This window comes from Lissotriton helveticus, chromosome 10, assembly GCF_964261635.1.
Source record: "Lissotriton helveticus chromosome 10, aLisHel1.1, whole genome shotgun sequence".
Lineage (NCBI taxonomy): Eukaryota > Metazoa > Chordata > Amphibia > Caudata > Salamandridae > Lissotriton > Lissotriton helveticus.
Window position 1 is genome coordinate 1,101,820,379 of NC_136071.1, and position 15,170 is coordinate 1,101,835,548.

The 15,170-nt window shown below is 43.9% G+C and overlaps 1 protein-coding gene across 1 annotated transcript in view; it reads left to right on the forward strand.

The window, feature by feature from the left end:
* Nucleotides 1-1,479: 1,479 nt before the first annotated feature.
* LOC144785624 (acyl-CoA dehydrogenase family member 11-like) overlaps nucleotides 1,480-15,170 on the forward strand; it is a 164,308-nt gene continuing 150,617 nt past the window's right edge. The window contains exons 1-3 of the mRNA XM_078664432.1: nucleotides 1,480-1,601; nucleotides 3,579-3,740; nucleotides 5,984-6,148. Of these exons, the coding sequence (XP_078520558.1) occupies nucleotides 1,587-1,601; nucleotides 3,579-3,740; nucleotides 5,984-6,148 (342 nt within the window). The 5' untranslated portion in view covers nucleotides 1,480-1,586. The remainder of the gene's footprint in view (nucleotides 1,602-3,578; nucleotides 3,741-5,983; nucleotides 6,149-15,170) is intronic.

The following is a 15,170-nucleotide window of genomic DNA, read 5'->3' on the forward strand; positions in this document are numbered from 1 at the left end:
GATATTAAGGAGCTAGACCAATGGAAGCAGAAAATTCAAGCACTTCAAAGGAAATTATCTAGACACTTCTACTTCAAGGAAGGCACCACGATTAAAAATAGGTCTCCTCGAAACAGCTCTTCAGTTGACTTTCTGGACCTGCGTAAGGACTCCCTGCCTTCTGCTGTGGTCGGCTATGTACTCAACAAGACTACTTTGCAGCACTTAGACGGACTGCTTTGCTGCCGGGAGCCTGCCTTAAACCCTCAGAAGCCTGCCCTGCTGCTTGTGCCCTGTTTCATCACTTGAACTCAGGACCACCAGAGAGACTCCAAGGAAAATGTGCTGGCATCCCGATCAGAGCCTTCGGGGACAGAAAAGGCTCCAACCATCTTGAACCAGCACCTCGAGCCAGCCTGAGTGAGTCCTAACCTCCACTCACTCCTCCCCAAGTGGTGCCCTATCAGTCCTAAACCCTTGGTTGTGGTGCCCAGATAGGTAATTGTCAAAACTTGGGACTTGGAATTTATTTTGCTAAGCCCTGGCCAGAGAACAGAGGGGAGATCGAGGCCAACCTGCTCATTTATCTGCCAAAGGTGCATCGCCGCTCAGCCTCACTTTATAGTAGCTCACACTATGTTCTTATCTGCAGCAGCAAATCCTGCCCAGCGGTCCTTCGCCTAAGGGGTATCCAGTCTTGTGTAACTCCCGGTGGCTACAGCCTCCTCCCTTGACGCGCTGGAGACTTTCAATTTCAAAAAAAGTGTCCAAACATGGAAATGTTCACTGTGACTTCATCCAGCGGCGCCCCAGCGATTATGTCTAGTCCTCGGACACCGCCTTCAGGCTTTCTCTGCAGAACTTTACCTTTTCTGTACATTCCCTTCAAAGTTTCTTCCAAGTAACCACCGACTGTGACCAATTCACTTCTTTTATCCGACTCACGCTTCATCACGTTCGGCCATGATTTTCGACTTTGACTGGGTCTCACTTGACTAGATGTCTGCGGTTGACGCTTTGATCTTTTAGGTGCTAGTTTTTACCTTGCACTTTATACATTTATAATTCCAGTTCTACTGATTAGATTTTTGTTATTTTTGTGTCCAATAATTAATTAAAATCTACTACATTTTTCTAAATTAGTGTGGTATTTTCCTTGTGTTGTGTTTTCACTTTATTGCTGTTTGTGTACTTTACAAATTGCTTCCAAGTTAAGCCTGACTGCTTTTTCTGCCAAGTTACCAGAGGGTTGAGCACAGGTTAATTTGGTGACATTTTGTGATTCACCCTGACACGGATTGTGGCTGTTTCTTGACCAGGGCTAACACCCCCAGTCAGCCAACAACCCAATTTCTCCCATATGTTTAATAAAGTAGCTAGATCTTTCTTTAGAAGAACTGCCACAGTTGAGTTACATAGTAATGGCATGTTCTGTAATGCTATGATCCAAAGCAGGTGATGGTCTTAACTTATGCTAACTGACCTTTTTTGATTAGATTCACCGAGAGTATACCGTGCAAAGAGCTTTAACTTCAGTTGGATTCCCAGTGCCTAGACCCTTACTGTACTGTGAGGATACAAGTGTCATTGGAACAGAGTTCTACATAATGGAGCATGTACAGGTAAGTTTGTCTAGACAAATTAGAGTAGTATTTATGTGGCCATCAAAATATTATGCTTGCTAACTCTTTCTTTGTCTCTCTTGCGCTACATCTGTCCCTCGTAATCACCCTCGCTCTTTTTCTCTTACTCTTATCACCGCTGTTTCTGTATTCCTCTTTTTTCTTTTTGGTTTTCCTAATCTTTCTCTTTCTTTCTCTATTTTGCACACTTTTCTCTCTTTCTTGCTCCTCCTCGTTTTCTCTGTTAATAATTAAATGTTCATGTCAATGAGCTTTTTATCTTGCCGTGCAGCCAAATAGGAGGCATGTTTCCCTCCGTTAGGAAGAGACAGCTTTCAGTTCTTGCTTGCTTTTTTTTAATCTTAGCCTGGTACCAATGCCGTGTTCAGAACCCTGCTTCACCATGTGCCTGCTTTAACTGGTAGATGTGGCTCCATCAAATGTCACACAATAGGAGCTCAGAACCTTGGTATCAGTAAGACTACATGGGGTGCCATGTGTAATTTTAATAACCAAGGTAGCCATTTTCATCACAGATTAGCACTTGGAGATAAAAGCCACCAATGGTGCAATACTCCCATAACTGCTCCTTTATCAAAAGTTACATTAAAGATTCAAATCCTGTTTATTAATCTGAAAAGAGCTGTGTCACTTCAAGATTTCAAGAATTCTTAGAGAGGTTAGCACCTTCAGTCTAAGAAAGGCAATCACCCTAAGTGACCCCCATTTCAGTTTCTTTTACTTGGCTAGTAGACCCATCACACACTTTGTAGGATTTGCTTCTTTTCACAAACTCCTGCTATTGATTTTGAGCTGCATGCATTCTTAGCAAGTGCACGTTACTGAAGGCTCACTACATCTGTTGAAAGATTTCTTCCTTAGAAGAGTCACACTAATATCCTCTTATCTGAGCATCCCTGCCTTGGTTAGCAACTTCCAAGGCTCTTTCAAGATAATTTAATGCTAGTTTTCCTTCTTTTGTTTTAGCTTCAATTTATGACTTAAGGTTTTAGTCCTCTCTGCTCCTCAATTTCCATCTGCTATTTACTGCAGTATCTTAGGGTTTCCTTAGGGGTAGGGAATCATTTCTCATAATTGAAAGAGGCCATAAACGTGTATGACACCAGAATACCATGGCTTAAATATCTTCTGATAAATATTGGTTTACAATCATACCACCTTAGTTGAATTAATCATAGAGAATCTACACCCACAGGGCAATATTTGTGTAAATGATATCCAGGCACCAATACTTATTGATATTATGACATGCAGCCTTTAAGCAAAAAGAAGATTAAGTAGGATAATTATTGGCTCATTGGGACTTTTCACAGACCTGACTCTTTATACGCAATATTCGGTCACTAAACCAGAGCAGTTCGGGAAGAGGAAAGCCCCAATAATTGATGGTTTGTCCATTGATGAATGTAAGATGTCTTTGCTATTGGTTGGTGCCATTCACTCTTCATTGCTCCCTCAACTGGTCCTTCTCCATAGAGATGGTGGATGCTAGACATTGCTGAGATGACTTGAGTAGGTTTCACTAAGCAGATCTACCTCCTTTTACAGTGCACAGTTGTTTTCCTTCTCCTGGATGGATACCAGGCCTCTTGCTACAATATGTTGTACATTTAGCGGCCAGTTCCAACAAAAGGTCTACATTTCTATTCTCCATACTTAAGTGCTGTAATAAGAAAATGAAGATTCAGGTTGTCTCCTAGGACATACAGCTTGAAATAGTTCATTTGATAACATGGCCACCGATGCAAGTGCTGGTCCAACAAAAAAAGCTGTAGTTGGTAAAAAGCGAGTGTCTGCATGTTTAGGGATTCCATTCGGTTGCACGCTGATAGCAGGGCGGCAACGACTGCAGGAAGCTAAAGTTTTGAATCGTTTGTGATGTCATAAACAAGAATAAACGCAAAAGCAGTGGAAATATGCTCTTGCACTTATTTTGCAATATGTCTTTATTTGTAGGGTCGCATCTTCAGATATAACGTAATTACAGGAGTCAGTCCAGCAGAAAGATGTGCCTTGAATATTGCTGTCACAGAAACTCTTGCTTGGCTCCACTCACTGAACCTGGATGAATTGAATCTATCGGGGCATGAGAGCCAGAAAGGATATTGCAAGAGAGAGGTAAAACTAGAGTGAGAGTTGTCTTTGGAGATTCTGTGTACAGATAACTCTTCAAACTAACAACTGTGTGTAATGTAGAGTGTGTAATATGGATGACTGCAAATACCAAGTCAAAAACAATGATATTCTTATTATTTATTTTTTCCAATATGGCAAAGAGGTAGTCCAATGAGAATTTCACCTCCATGCTTTTGTCTTTGCATAAAAGTGTCTTTTTTAGTGCTCTTTATTATTTCTTTTAATTTTATGTTTGTCGATCAAAACCAGAATATGATTTCGTCCTGAGGTCTTTTTTTTCCCAAAAGTTTAATTTGTTACTTTTTTCATAATTTTATTTATAAGTATGGATATCACTTATTACATTTGAAGATGTTACAATTGTATTTATACATTGGCATCTCGCAGACAGCATGTACTCTATGGTGCTTTTACACCACTTGGATTATAATTCACACTTTACAACACTGTCACAATAAAAAGAATTTAAAAAATCTGTTTTATCATAAACTATTGCATGCTTAAAGGACTGAGAAGAATAAACAGTATATAGCAGTGTAAATAAACAATTGTTAAATGACAAATGTTGGTAAAAAGAAGAAACTAATAGACACATCTGTAGATTGAGAGAGGGAGAGAGACAAGGATGGAGAGAATGTGACAGATAGGGGGCAATAAAGTGAGAGAGAGACTTCTACTCAGAGGGGAAAGATTATCCAGCTGGTGGACTTTCTTGCAAAGGTGCTTCTGCAGCTCATGACCTCTTGTTGATTGCAACATTTTCCCCCGTGGTATCCCAATGAACCCGGAGCTTCAGGAGGTGGCATAATGCTACTTCTGCAGAGGGGACTCACCAGAGGCAATGGTGTGTTCACATACTTGAGTGTTCATAGAGGAGGCAACGCATCTCTGGTCCTTGTTCTTAGAGGCCACGTAAATCTCTTCAGCCTCATTTGGAGGACCACCCAGACCCACTGCCTGGGAGTGCAGTGGGGAGAGTGCGGGGAGCACGCAAAGGAGGAAGGATGGGAAACCAGCCTGAAAGATGTCATTCTCCTGATGAAGGTGTGGTTAACCTTAAATCTCTGCCTTTCAAAGAACATTATCTTTCAATGTCTGGTGCCTGTGTCCTGCTTGGACCACATAAAAGGGCCTTTTCCTTGAGGTGGATGTGTTGCAAAGATTTAGTTCTCCTGTTTTTTTGTTGTACTCATCACCCACTTTTTTAGCCTTATTTCCCTGATTTTTGATCTGTTTTCTGTAGCTGCAGACTGTTTAGATTGTTTAGTTCAGCAGATCTTAGGCCTTGCCCTGTCTTTATCCTGGTTCATGGTAGATTGGTGTTTGGCTAATCAATCCTGTATCTATTATCATGAGGAGAGCAATGCAAGAGTCTTTGGTAGTATCCTTGCAGAGCTTTGCCTATTTAGAATCCTCCCTGTATAGATCATAGAGGGACATCAGTTAGTTTGTTAGAGTACTGCAACCTAAGGCAATAATCCTAGATTAGAGACAGTCATCACCAGGGGGCAGCAGCCTGAATAGGCAAGTTCCTTCCGTCAATTTTGCATATCTTTGAAGAAAGAACACCATATCTGATTAAAAAATTGTTGTTAATCTAACAGTCTGTATAATATTTGTTCATGCGCTTGCACTGCTTTAGACCATGCTGCATCTTTGCAGTAATCTTGTTTGAAAGTCTAAGCTGGTCTAAGTGGTCAACCCTTTTGAGAAAAGTATTGCTACCAATTTTCCCCTTGGTGCATGTTTCTGTAATTTACATTCAGATGTTATCCTCAGTATAGATATAGTTCCCTCTAAACATACAGCCATGTTTCCTTCAATTAAATGCCTTAGAAAGCCACTACAAACTTTTCGTATTTACCTTCTTCAAGACCATAGCATCAATATTATCATTGGATGACCTGTCCTACCTAATGGATTTCTTCATTTGCCTTGATTTTGAAAAGACAAACTAGGAGACATATCTAATCATACCCCCTTTAGTGTTAGCCTAGGAAAGAGGCCTTATTAAGACAAGTGGAGACAAAGATTCTAGTTACATTCTAAACAATCCACGGTGCAGAATTTAGTAATGGTATCTGCTCTTGAAATACACTTTTGTTCTTGCACTTAATTTCTCTCTTCCAAATCTATATTTCACTTCCAAATTACTCCCATGTTAGGCAGGTTATAACCATGCATATATGTTTTCAATGCTCTCTTTGATTTTTCAATTTCTTTAGATATTAGCTTGGAAAGAGTTGTATGAAGAATCATCTCATGTGGGCATTCCTTTCTTGAATGAACTCTCACAATGGTTACTCAATAATCTGCCAACCACAGACGATGAACCCAAACTTCTTCATGGTGACTTCAGGATTCCTAATGTCATTTTTCATCCAACAGAGGTTGGTATCACCAGTAGTAAATATTAAAGAAACTGCAATGTATGTTTGTATACATCCAGCCAGGGGGTGCATGATGGAGGTTAATTTGTTATGTACGTCGAGCAAGAGAAATGTCCCTTCAGACCTGAATCTGTGACTGCTGTGTGGTCGTATGTCAGCATATGAGGGTGGGTGTTGTACTATTGCCTCAGGGTTTTGCAAAATAATCAGGAGTAACTAAATTGGTCTTGATAGATTACATGGGTTGTGATGTGAGCTGTACATCAAAGGTACCAGTGTGATGCACAGTCCAAATGTAACGAGGGACAATGAAATTCCATTCACCTTTTGTGTTGTGTTCCTGCCCAGGTGCCAGCACTGAGCACACAGTCTGGCTGCTGCAGAGGTTGTGCTGGACTGCAGGGCCCGAGGGGATGCCCCCAAATGGTGTCCAGATTTAACTTTTTAATGATGGAACATGACTGAAACTACTGATTTAATTTAGCGATAGAAGGTGATTGAGTAGTTCTAGTTTATTTCATAAATAAGCCATACTCAGTGGCATTGAATTGCTGAATATTCGTACCATAAAGAGCAGCTGAAAAGTAGTGGCCCATTTAGCAAACTATATTTTGTACGATGTAAAGCAATAATACAACAGGCAGTTTCCAAACCTAAGGGTGGAGAGCTCCAGCTTGATTTCTCCCATCTTTTATAATGGGGATCTCCGTGCATATAAGGTTACTACTTAGTAGTATATGTGCAAGAGACCTGGGGAGTGATGGTACAATGCGAAATAACCTTCCAATGGACCCCAAAATGTGCGTGGTCTTAATCCTCCGCGCTGCTGCCCCAAAAGGAACTTGGCATGATTCCTGCTCCATGGCCCTACTTACAATCAGTTTGGTGGTGTGTCCTCCTCGGCTGGGCTGCCTTGAATATATTCAGCTCCAAAGTTGCCCCAAAGCGAGGACGCACTCATGCAGCAGCAGTTCACCAATGGACCAACATTCACATTACAGGATTCAGCCTGACGCGTTTTCGGAAATAACTCCTTATTCATAGGCTTAGTTTCGCAAAGTTTGCAGCGTTTCCTGCAACATCTTTATTCAATCAGCTGCTAAGGACTAAGGTCTAAGGACCATGCACATTTCGGGACCCATTGGAGGGTTATCAATGGGGATCCTTAGAACCCAGCACCCATTTGGGTAAGAGGTATGCACTACGAATCCCACAGCACCTTTGGGGATTGCTCATCGGAGTAACCTATTGGAAGGCTGCTCATTGAATAAAGGTGTGGCAGGAAATGCTGCGAACTTTGCGAAACCATACTATGAGCCACCGCCCTCCGCTAGGATCCATGATGTAAGAAATGTTTAACTTTTCACTATCACTGACTACACTTCACAAGAACCTGCTCTGCTGTAATCAGGCGTCGTAGCACACCCGAGAGGCATGCTGCCCCTTGGGTGGGATCCCAGTGATGAAGCATGTCACCAACTAGGTTGGTGAGTGAGGGATCTTTTTAACAATAGGCGTGACTCCTCGTGCAATCGCTCCTTGTTTAGAATATCTCTTCTAGTGATTGTTTGGTTGTTGCTAGGGCACCAAGAGTGGCTCCATAAGTATTCCCTTCCTCTCCTGTTGATTTGATTCATCAGCACATATGGCCAACCCCTCGTACTGCAATACCCTCCCATAGAAAATAATGGTTGCAGGGACTTCCATTTAAACCCCCAAGTAAATGATGTTGACTTAAATTATTTAAAATAATGAACACGGGGGGAGGAGCCTAGCTCGCGGCCGTGATGGTCGCCTTTTAGCTCGGCTCCCGCAGCCCTCCATCCTGACTGCCTATCCTGTCTTTTATCCTGTCCCGGGACGGCACACTTTTGGGGAATTGGAAACATTACGGCTTGTTTGTACTTACCATCTGACCCCGGGGTCTTGACGTGCAGTGGCTCCGGAGTTCCGGCCTCCGAGGGATCGGGGCCGCTGCGAGACTTGGACCGGGACCTGGCCGGTGGGATCCGACGGCTCTCGGCCCCGGCCGAGAGCGAGAACCAGTGTTGGGAGCCGATGTGCGAAGATCCCGGCGATCCTGACCCGGACCTGTCCTGCTGGTCGCGTGGCAGACGTGGGTGAGAAGCCCCGGGACCTGATTCTGAGAGGGGGTCTCCCCCCGCCGCTGCTTTGTCCGGCGGCCCTGGTCATCGAGGCCCGGACTCCGCTTGTTTGGGGCACCGGTGCTGGTGCGGGCGGAGACCCGTTTTGGGCGAACATCCTTTTGGCATCGAGGCCGCCCTTGCTGGGACCCCCGGCGCTTGTAAAGTCCTACATTTGAGAACTGTTATTTCCGGGGGTCCTCGTGGGCGGCGATTGGGCTGATTCACGAAATGGCGGCCGGCCCTCTGGATCGAGAGTCACCTTGTGGCGGCGGGCCCGAGTTGCCTGATTGTGTGGGGATCGGATCTGGTGGGCGTGAGCCGACAGTCGGAGATATCCTGGAAGCCCTCAGATCCCTGTACGCTTCCCTGGCCCTGGGCGTCTCGGTGGGTCCGCCACGATCTGCCGCCATTTTGGGCGGCCGTTTCTTCTTGTCGCCCTCTTGTTTCGATGCCTCCATTGCCTCACCCCCCTCGATTGACCTGAGTGTCTCCACCGCTGATCGAAGATCGTGTAATGTGCTGGTGACTTTGGGGCGCCCTGCTTTTCAAGGTTCGGACCCCGGGGACTCGGATGCTGTACTGCGACCCTGTTCGACATTGTTGCCTGGAATTATGGGTGGACTTCCTCCTGTGCCTACTTCGATGACTTTGCCTGTGTTTAAAAATGGGACCACCTCGCCCGCTCCAGTGGCGCAACTGAACTCCTGTTTCTCATGGCTCGTGCTTCGATTGTTGATGCATCGATACTTTCAGTTTGAACTATTGCTCACTTGTCGATCTATCTACTCCCCACGTAGCTATGCTAGTCTCCATTCCACTCGATTATCTCCTGATTTCGTATTTAGTATGTGGTTGTACATTGCCATGTGGTGGGTGGGGTTTGTCGCTCGGAAGGGTTGGGGGTGAAATGTACGACTTCTGCTTGATTCCCGGTATGCGATTTCGTTGCACACTTGTCTCTGATTGTAGAGGGGTGGGAGGTCCCCTTCTCCTAATATTTGGTGGCGCGTGATGGGGTGACATCCTGGTCTTTTTTTGATTGTACTTGTCCGGTTGGGCGGAGGGCTGTGGCCCATCGTTTGTATTATAGCTCTTCTGCTCCTCCCTCCTGTTTTCTTTCTCCGCTTTTGTGGTCTTTTTGTCTCGTTTTTCATTCTTTCTTCTTGCTATATTTCGGGTTCTGGTTTAGGGCGACAGGCACGCTGTTTGAAGGGTAGGCCGTAGCCTTCTACAGGGGTGCAGGGTGGGACGGGTGGGTTGGGTTCAATTTTAGTTTGTCTTCTGGTTCTATGGCCCTTTTGTATATCTTTTTCGTGAGGCCGCGTCTGTCCCGACCTCCTATGGTGTGTTTCGGGTGGGGGTATGGTGTCGTTACTCCTCCTGCTACATTTTGGCTGTCCTTTCATCCGATTGCCATGCCCCACTTGGACCGTTAATCCTTTTGTCTCCTGTCCTCTCACCATGGGGTGCCGTGTCGGCGTGTCTTTTACCTTTCTTTTTTCATATTTCCTTATTCCCTTTTATTGTTTGGTTTTTCTTCCCTCCATTTTCCTTTCCCTTCCTCTTCCCCTCCCCTGCCTAGTCCCCTTCCCTTTTTCCCTTCCTGCGTCCCAGAGGGTACTGTGACGGGCGGGTTTTCATGCATTGTCTTCCGATCCCACTGTTCTGGCTTGGTAGTGTCCCGGGTGGCGGGCGTGTTACGAGGATAACGCTCAGGGGTTGACTGTATCTTGCATATCCTGATTTCTTGAATGCATTGTGTTGTCCCCCTGATATTTTGCCCCACGCCCCCTTCTTAATGTTGAGGTTGATTACGGGATATCGGATGCCTCCGTATTGCAATTGTGCCTGTCATATGTCCTCTCCCCTTATTGTAAAATTAAGCCTTCTTTACTCCTGTGTTTTAGCCCTTTAGTTTCTGTATTTTTTTTTCCCTATTGCGATTATATGGCCTCTGCTTTGTGTTGATTGATTATGTACTATTTGCCTGATGACTCCTGATTGTTTTGTACACTGCGGCCGGCCGGCTTGGTTGTGGGCCTCTATTTGTCTTCTTTTGATATCAATAAAGGTTTTCAACAAAAAAAAACCAAAAAAAAAAAATAATGAACACATATAAATCATTACAATTTAATGTTTAAACCTATTTATTACACCTTTTTTATATAACCTTTCTCGAATACAATGTAATCCTTCATTTTATAAAATATAATTACAACACTTTATCCTATACTTCACTTTCAATAACTATTAATGCATAATATATATATTTTAAATTATGTAGCAATTTGTGTTTTAATTTAAGCTTTTTAAAAGTAAATGTAATATCTTTCCATTATTTCAAGTTTTAATTTAAAATTAGGTTAACAGTGCAGTAGCATTTCTTTCTTTAGTTAGTTTGACATAATCCAACACCAACCTAGAGGAGGCGTTAATCAACACCTGCTCAACAGATTGGAATCTAAATGTATCCTCAAATACCAGTCCACATCCAAAGGGTCTGAACACACAAGATGAAAGGAACGCTATCATATAGACTCAGAATGTCTGTCTTACTCCCCTCAACCTGCTGGTTTATTGAGGCAAACCCTGATATGTAATCTTTAATGTATAATTTTTATATGTACAATCTTTCTTTTCATTGGCTGCAAATCCCCAAAATAATCTGTGATTTGCTCATTTAATAATTTTTCAATTTAATTTAACTGTCTATTTTAATTTTGCCTTTGAATGATGTTGGGTCCCTGGCCTTTCAGGTTTCTTGCAAGTCTGTTTTCTGGATGTATTACTCACATTAACATTAGTTTGTGGCATGATGTATTCCATATCTATACTATGTTTTGACATTTAGTTTGTTTCCGGACACCCTTCAGGCTCTTTGCAGGAGTCCTACGGCACGTGCCTGCATCCCACCCAGGACCAAGGTGCCGCGTCTTGTCATGCATGGCCCATTGTAGTTTTCCCTATGTTAGCCTAACTGTGCGCGTTGCAGGCCACTTTTATTTTTGCACATGTTACTACATAACATGCTTGTTTTGCGCCACATTGTATTTTCGCACAACACATACACATGTTTTCGTATTTTGTTCTCTTCCTGGGATTTAGTCTGAGCACACAAGACAAAGTCAAACAAAAATGCCTCTTGTTGCTCTCTCTGGTCAGACACTAGCACTTAGACATAACAATAAAGTGCAGCTGCTGTTTGTAAACCCACACACATCTTGTCAAATAACAGAGGACAAGGTTCTGAAAAAACACACACTGAGCGAAGGTCCTGAAGCAAGAGTGCTGCTTCAGCTGAGATGTAGCACATCCACCTATGTATGCTAAGGTACAAGGTCTGCCACTATTCCCAGAGATCTATAATATATAATCATTTAGCTTCAGTAGAAAGGTGGGTTTAGGCTAATTTGTCTTATAACATGACAGGGCTTTCTATGGTCTATGGTTTAACCATGCTAATGATATTTAGAGTATGCATTTGATTTCTAACTGTGGCACAAATTCTGCATCTTAGAGCTTGATAGTTTAATAAAATATTATAAACTTTGTGTCTCCTGTTTATCCTATTGTGGACAAGTACGAGTGAGAGAGCGAAATGATGTATCATTTCATTTTCATTTGATAACTTTATTTCGGTCAACAGACCATAAAAGTGCAGATAAAATACATACAAGAAGACACAAAAGCATTAAAACAATAAATAAGTTAAAAGTGAATGAAACTGGATAGACGTAAAATATAAAGTTAATAATTTCACAAAGATATTATAAAAAGCTTTTCCTTCTACGCCACATACCAAGTAAAAACCTCGATACAGCAAACACAATAGGGGGAAGGGTATCATATCTCAAAACTCTACAGGTTTCAGCACAGTGTCTAAAACCAAGATTCCTGCATAGTGGAATCAACCAACATTTTCTTATTGCTTGATAGGCAGGGCAGAAAAACAGTACGTGACGCACATCTTCTTGCTTATAGTCACATGCTGGGCAAGCATTATTTTCTGGTTTAGCCCATTTGCTGTTAAATACCCTGAGTGGTAGATTGCCATGTCTTAGCTGTACATCTAGGAATTCGTCCATTCGTAATTCGTTTTTTACTTGGAGGAACTCTACAGTCAGTCTTCCCAAAGTTGTTAGTCTCTGGAGAGCTAATAAGTTCTGGTGCCTCAGCTGGTGCAGGAGTTCTAATTTAGTTATCCCAGGAAAACCTACCTCGGGATTCTCTCAGAGTTCGGGTAAACCAATCCGAGTACTGAGAGCCCCGATGTGAAGTAGCCACGGAATATTTTAACTTTTTAAAAGAGCCCAAACCTCTATAAATTCCTCTCTATAGGAAACCAGTTTGGGCACTGACCAGAGTCTCTTCCAATAGAGCATAGGTTGCAGTGCTGCTAGGTCCCCTATCGATTCCAGCCCCAAATCCAGTCGCAGGGGATGAGCGTTGTACTTGGTGGTAAGCCCAGGAGGCTCCTCATAAAGCCATGCTCCACCCTCAGGGGGTTAGATGTACTTTGGTGGCCCCATAGTTCGGCACCATACATTGAGGCCATTCTAGCCTGTGATCTATATATTTCAAGGCCGGTGCTGTTGGTTTGAAATCCGAGATTCTGTGGATTTTATTGATACCCCCCGCTAATTGTGATAGCCTAAGCGCTGACTTAGAAACTTGAAAACCCCACTCAAAATTTTCCGTTAGGGTGATACCGAGATAGTCGAATGTCTTGACTCTTTCCAAAGGAGTGCCGTTCAGAAGGGGATTAGGGCGGGTATGCTTCGGGGGATTAAAAATCATAAACTTGGTCTTATCCAAGTTTATCTCAAGTCCACGCGAGGCACAGAAAGCTGCAAAGCCATCCATGGTACGCTGGATGCCCGTTGATATTTTAGACAACAACAAAGTGTTCTCTGCAAACATCAGAGCGGGCACCCGCCCGGTAGCCAACCTTGGGGCATCATTGTCTTTTACACCAATTAAATGATCAACCAGACCATTGAGGTAAAGACAAAATAATGTTGGAGCCAGGACGCACCCCTGGCGTACCCCCTTCAATACAGGAAAGCTGTCCGACAGGTCACCATGCCTCCCGCACCTGACTTGGGCATAGTTGTTCATGTGGAGTCTGATTAAGATGTTCAATAAGTAAATTGGAAGACCCAACTCTGCTAAAACTCTTCTCCCTTGGCACTAGGTCAAAGGCGGCCCGCAGGTCGACAAAGATGAGGTAGAGGCTGCCACCCTCCACTCTCACAGTTTTCCAAAATAATACCTGCAGCCGAAATATTTGATCTATGGTTGAAATACCAGTCCTAAACCCAGCCTGATGTATAGTCAGAATCTCGTTTTCCTCAATCCACCCCAGGATTCTATCTAAAATGATCCTGCCCTTTAGTTTTTCAGTGGTGCCTATAAGACTCATGGGCCTGTAATTTGATGGGGTGATCGGACAACCTTTCTTGTGAATGGGGACGATCTCAGCTCCAAGCCAAGTGCCTGGCGGCTCAGTCCCCTTAAGTATTGCGTTAAAAAAGACAACCAGGTACGGTCCCCAGATTTTGGGTTGGGACTGAAATAGATCCCCGGGCACTTTGTCTAATCCAGGGGCCTTATTAGGTAGCAATTTAGCTATTGCAGACTCAACCTCCTTGAGGGTGATGGCCTCAGTCCCGACTAGGTGGTACTCATACCCGGGATCCGCGGAGGTCTGTGTCTGTTCGGTATGCAAGGGCCCCGCCAATCGATACTCATGGCGGGGTCCTGGGATAGCCAGCAGAGGAATCTCCACGGCTTCCCCCAAGTCCCTCGTTCCCACCAATCTATACTCATGGAGTGGTTCGGGACCTGAGAGGGATATGGGCTCTTCACCAGAACTGGCATAGAGAGCTCCAAAATGGGTCTTCCAAACTCTAGGCGCTATATTCGGGAGTGGCGCTGGTCCACCCCCGCTCGCACAAGAACTGACAATGGCCCAAAATGTTTTGGAGTCCTTGCGTAAGAGGGAAACTCTAAGTTCTTCCCATATGCTCTCCTCCCAGTCCTTCTTTCCCCTAGTAATGGCCTTTTTGTATTCAAGTCGACAAATCTTTATACTAATTCTGTCTTTTGCTTTTATTGCAGTCAGCAGATCTTTTTTTGCTTTCCTGCAGAATACATCATACCATGGGTGTGTTTTGGCCAGGGGATCTTTTCTACTGCTCACGGGGCAGAACACCTCAGCAAGCCTGACAACCAACTGCTTATGGATCTCCAAGGCTCTAACCTGGGAGGCTGAATCTAAGGTTTTATTGCCTATTTCTCCCATATCTGAAAGCTGCGGTAAGACCAACTGATATATTTCAGCGAGTTTAGTGGGAGAGCCCTGAACATAAGACCATTTAATCCTCTGCCTATTATTTGATATCACAAGGGGCGGCAGAACACTATTGGGCTCGGGGGCCGGACTTGACAGCCCAAAACTCCCGGGTTTGAGTGTTAGGACAAGGGTGTTGTGGTCGCTATCGTGCCTTGGGTAGACCCTAAAATCCAGCACCCTGTCCCAGTGTCTGGCTTCCATCATTATATAATCAATGATAGAAGTTTGCCCTGATCTGTTAAAAGTGACTGACCCCGGCCTATCAGATTCCACCCTCCCATTACACGCCCGCAGAGACGTTGTGAGGGAGAGCGATTTAATCTGAAGGACCAGCGGAGTCCAAGCTTTCACAGGAGTGATCAAGGGGTCTGGGATGTGCCAAAACTGGTCCTCATCGTCCAGCTCTCCCATATCTGTACTCACTAGTGGCGCGAACTGGCAGTTAAAATCACCTCCGACTAGTAGGGCGACTGAGGGGTCAAGTGATAGTATAAAATGCCTTAATGCTTCAATAGTGGCA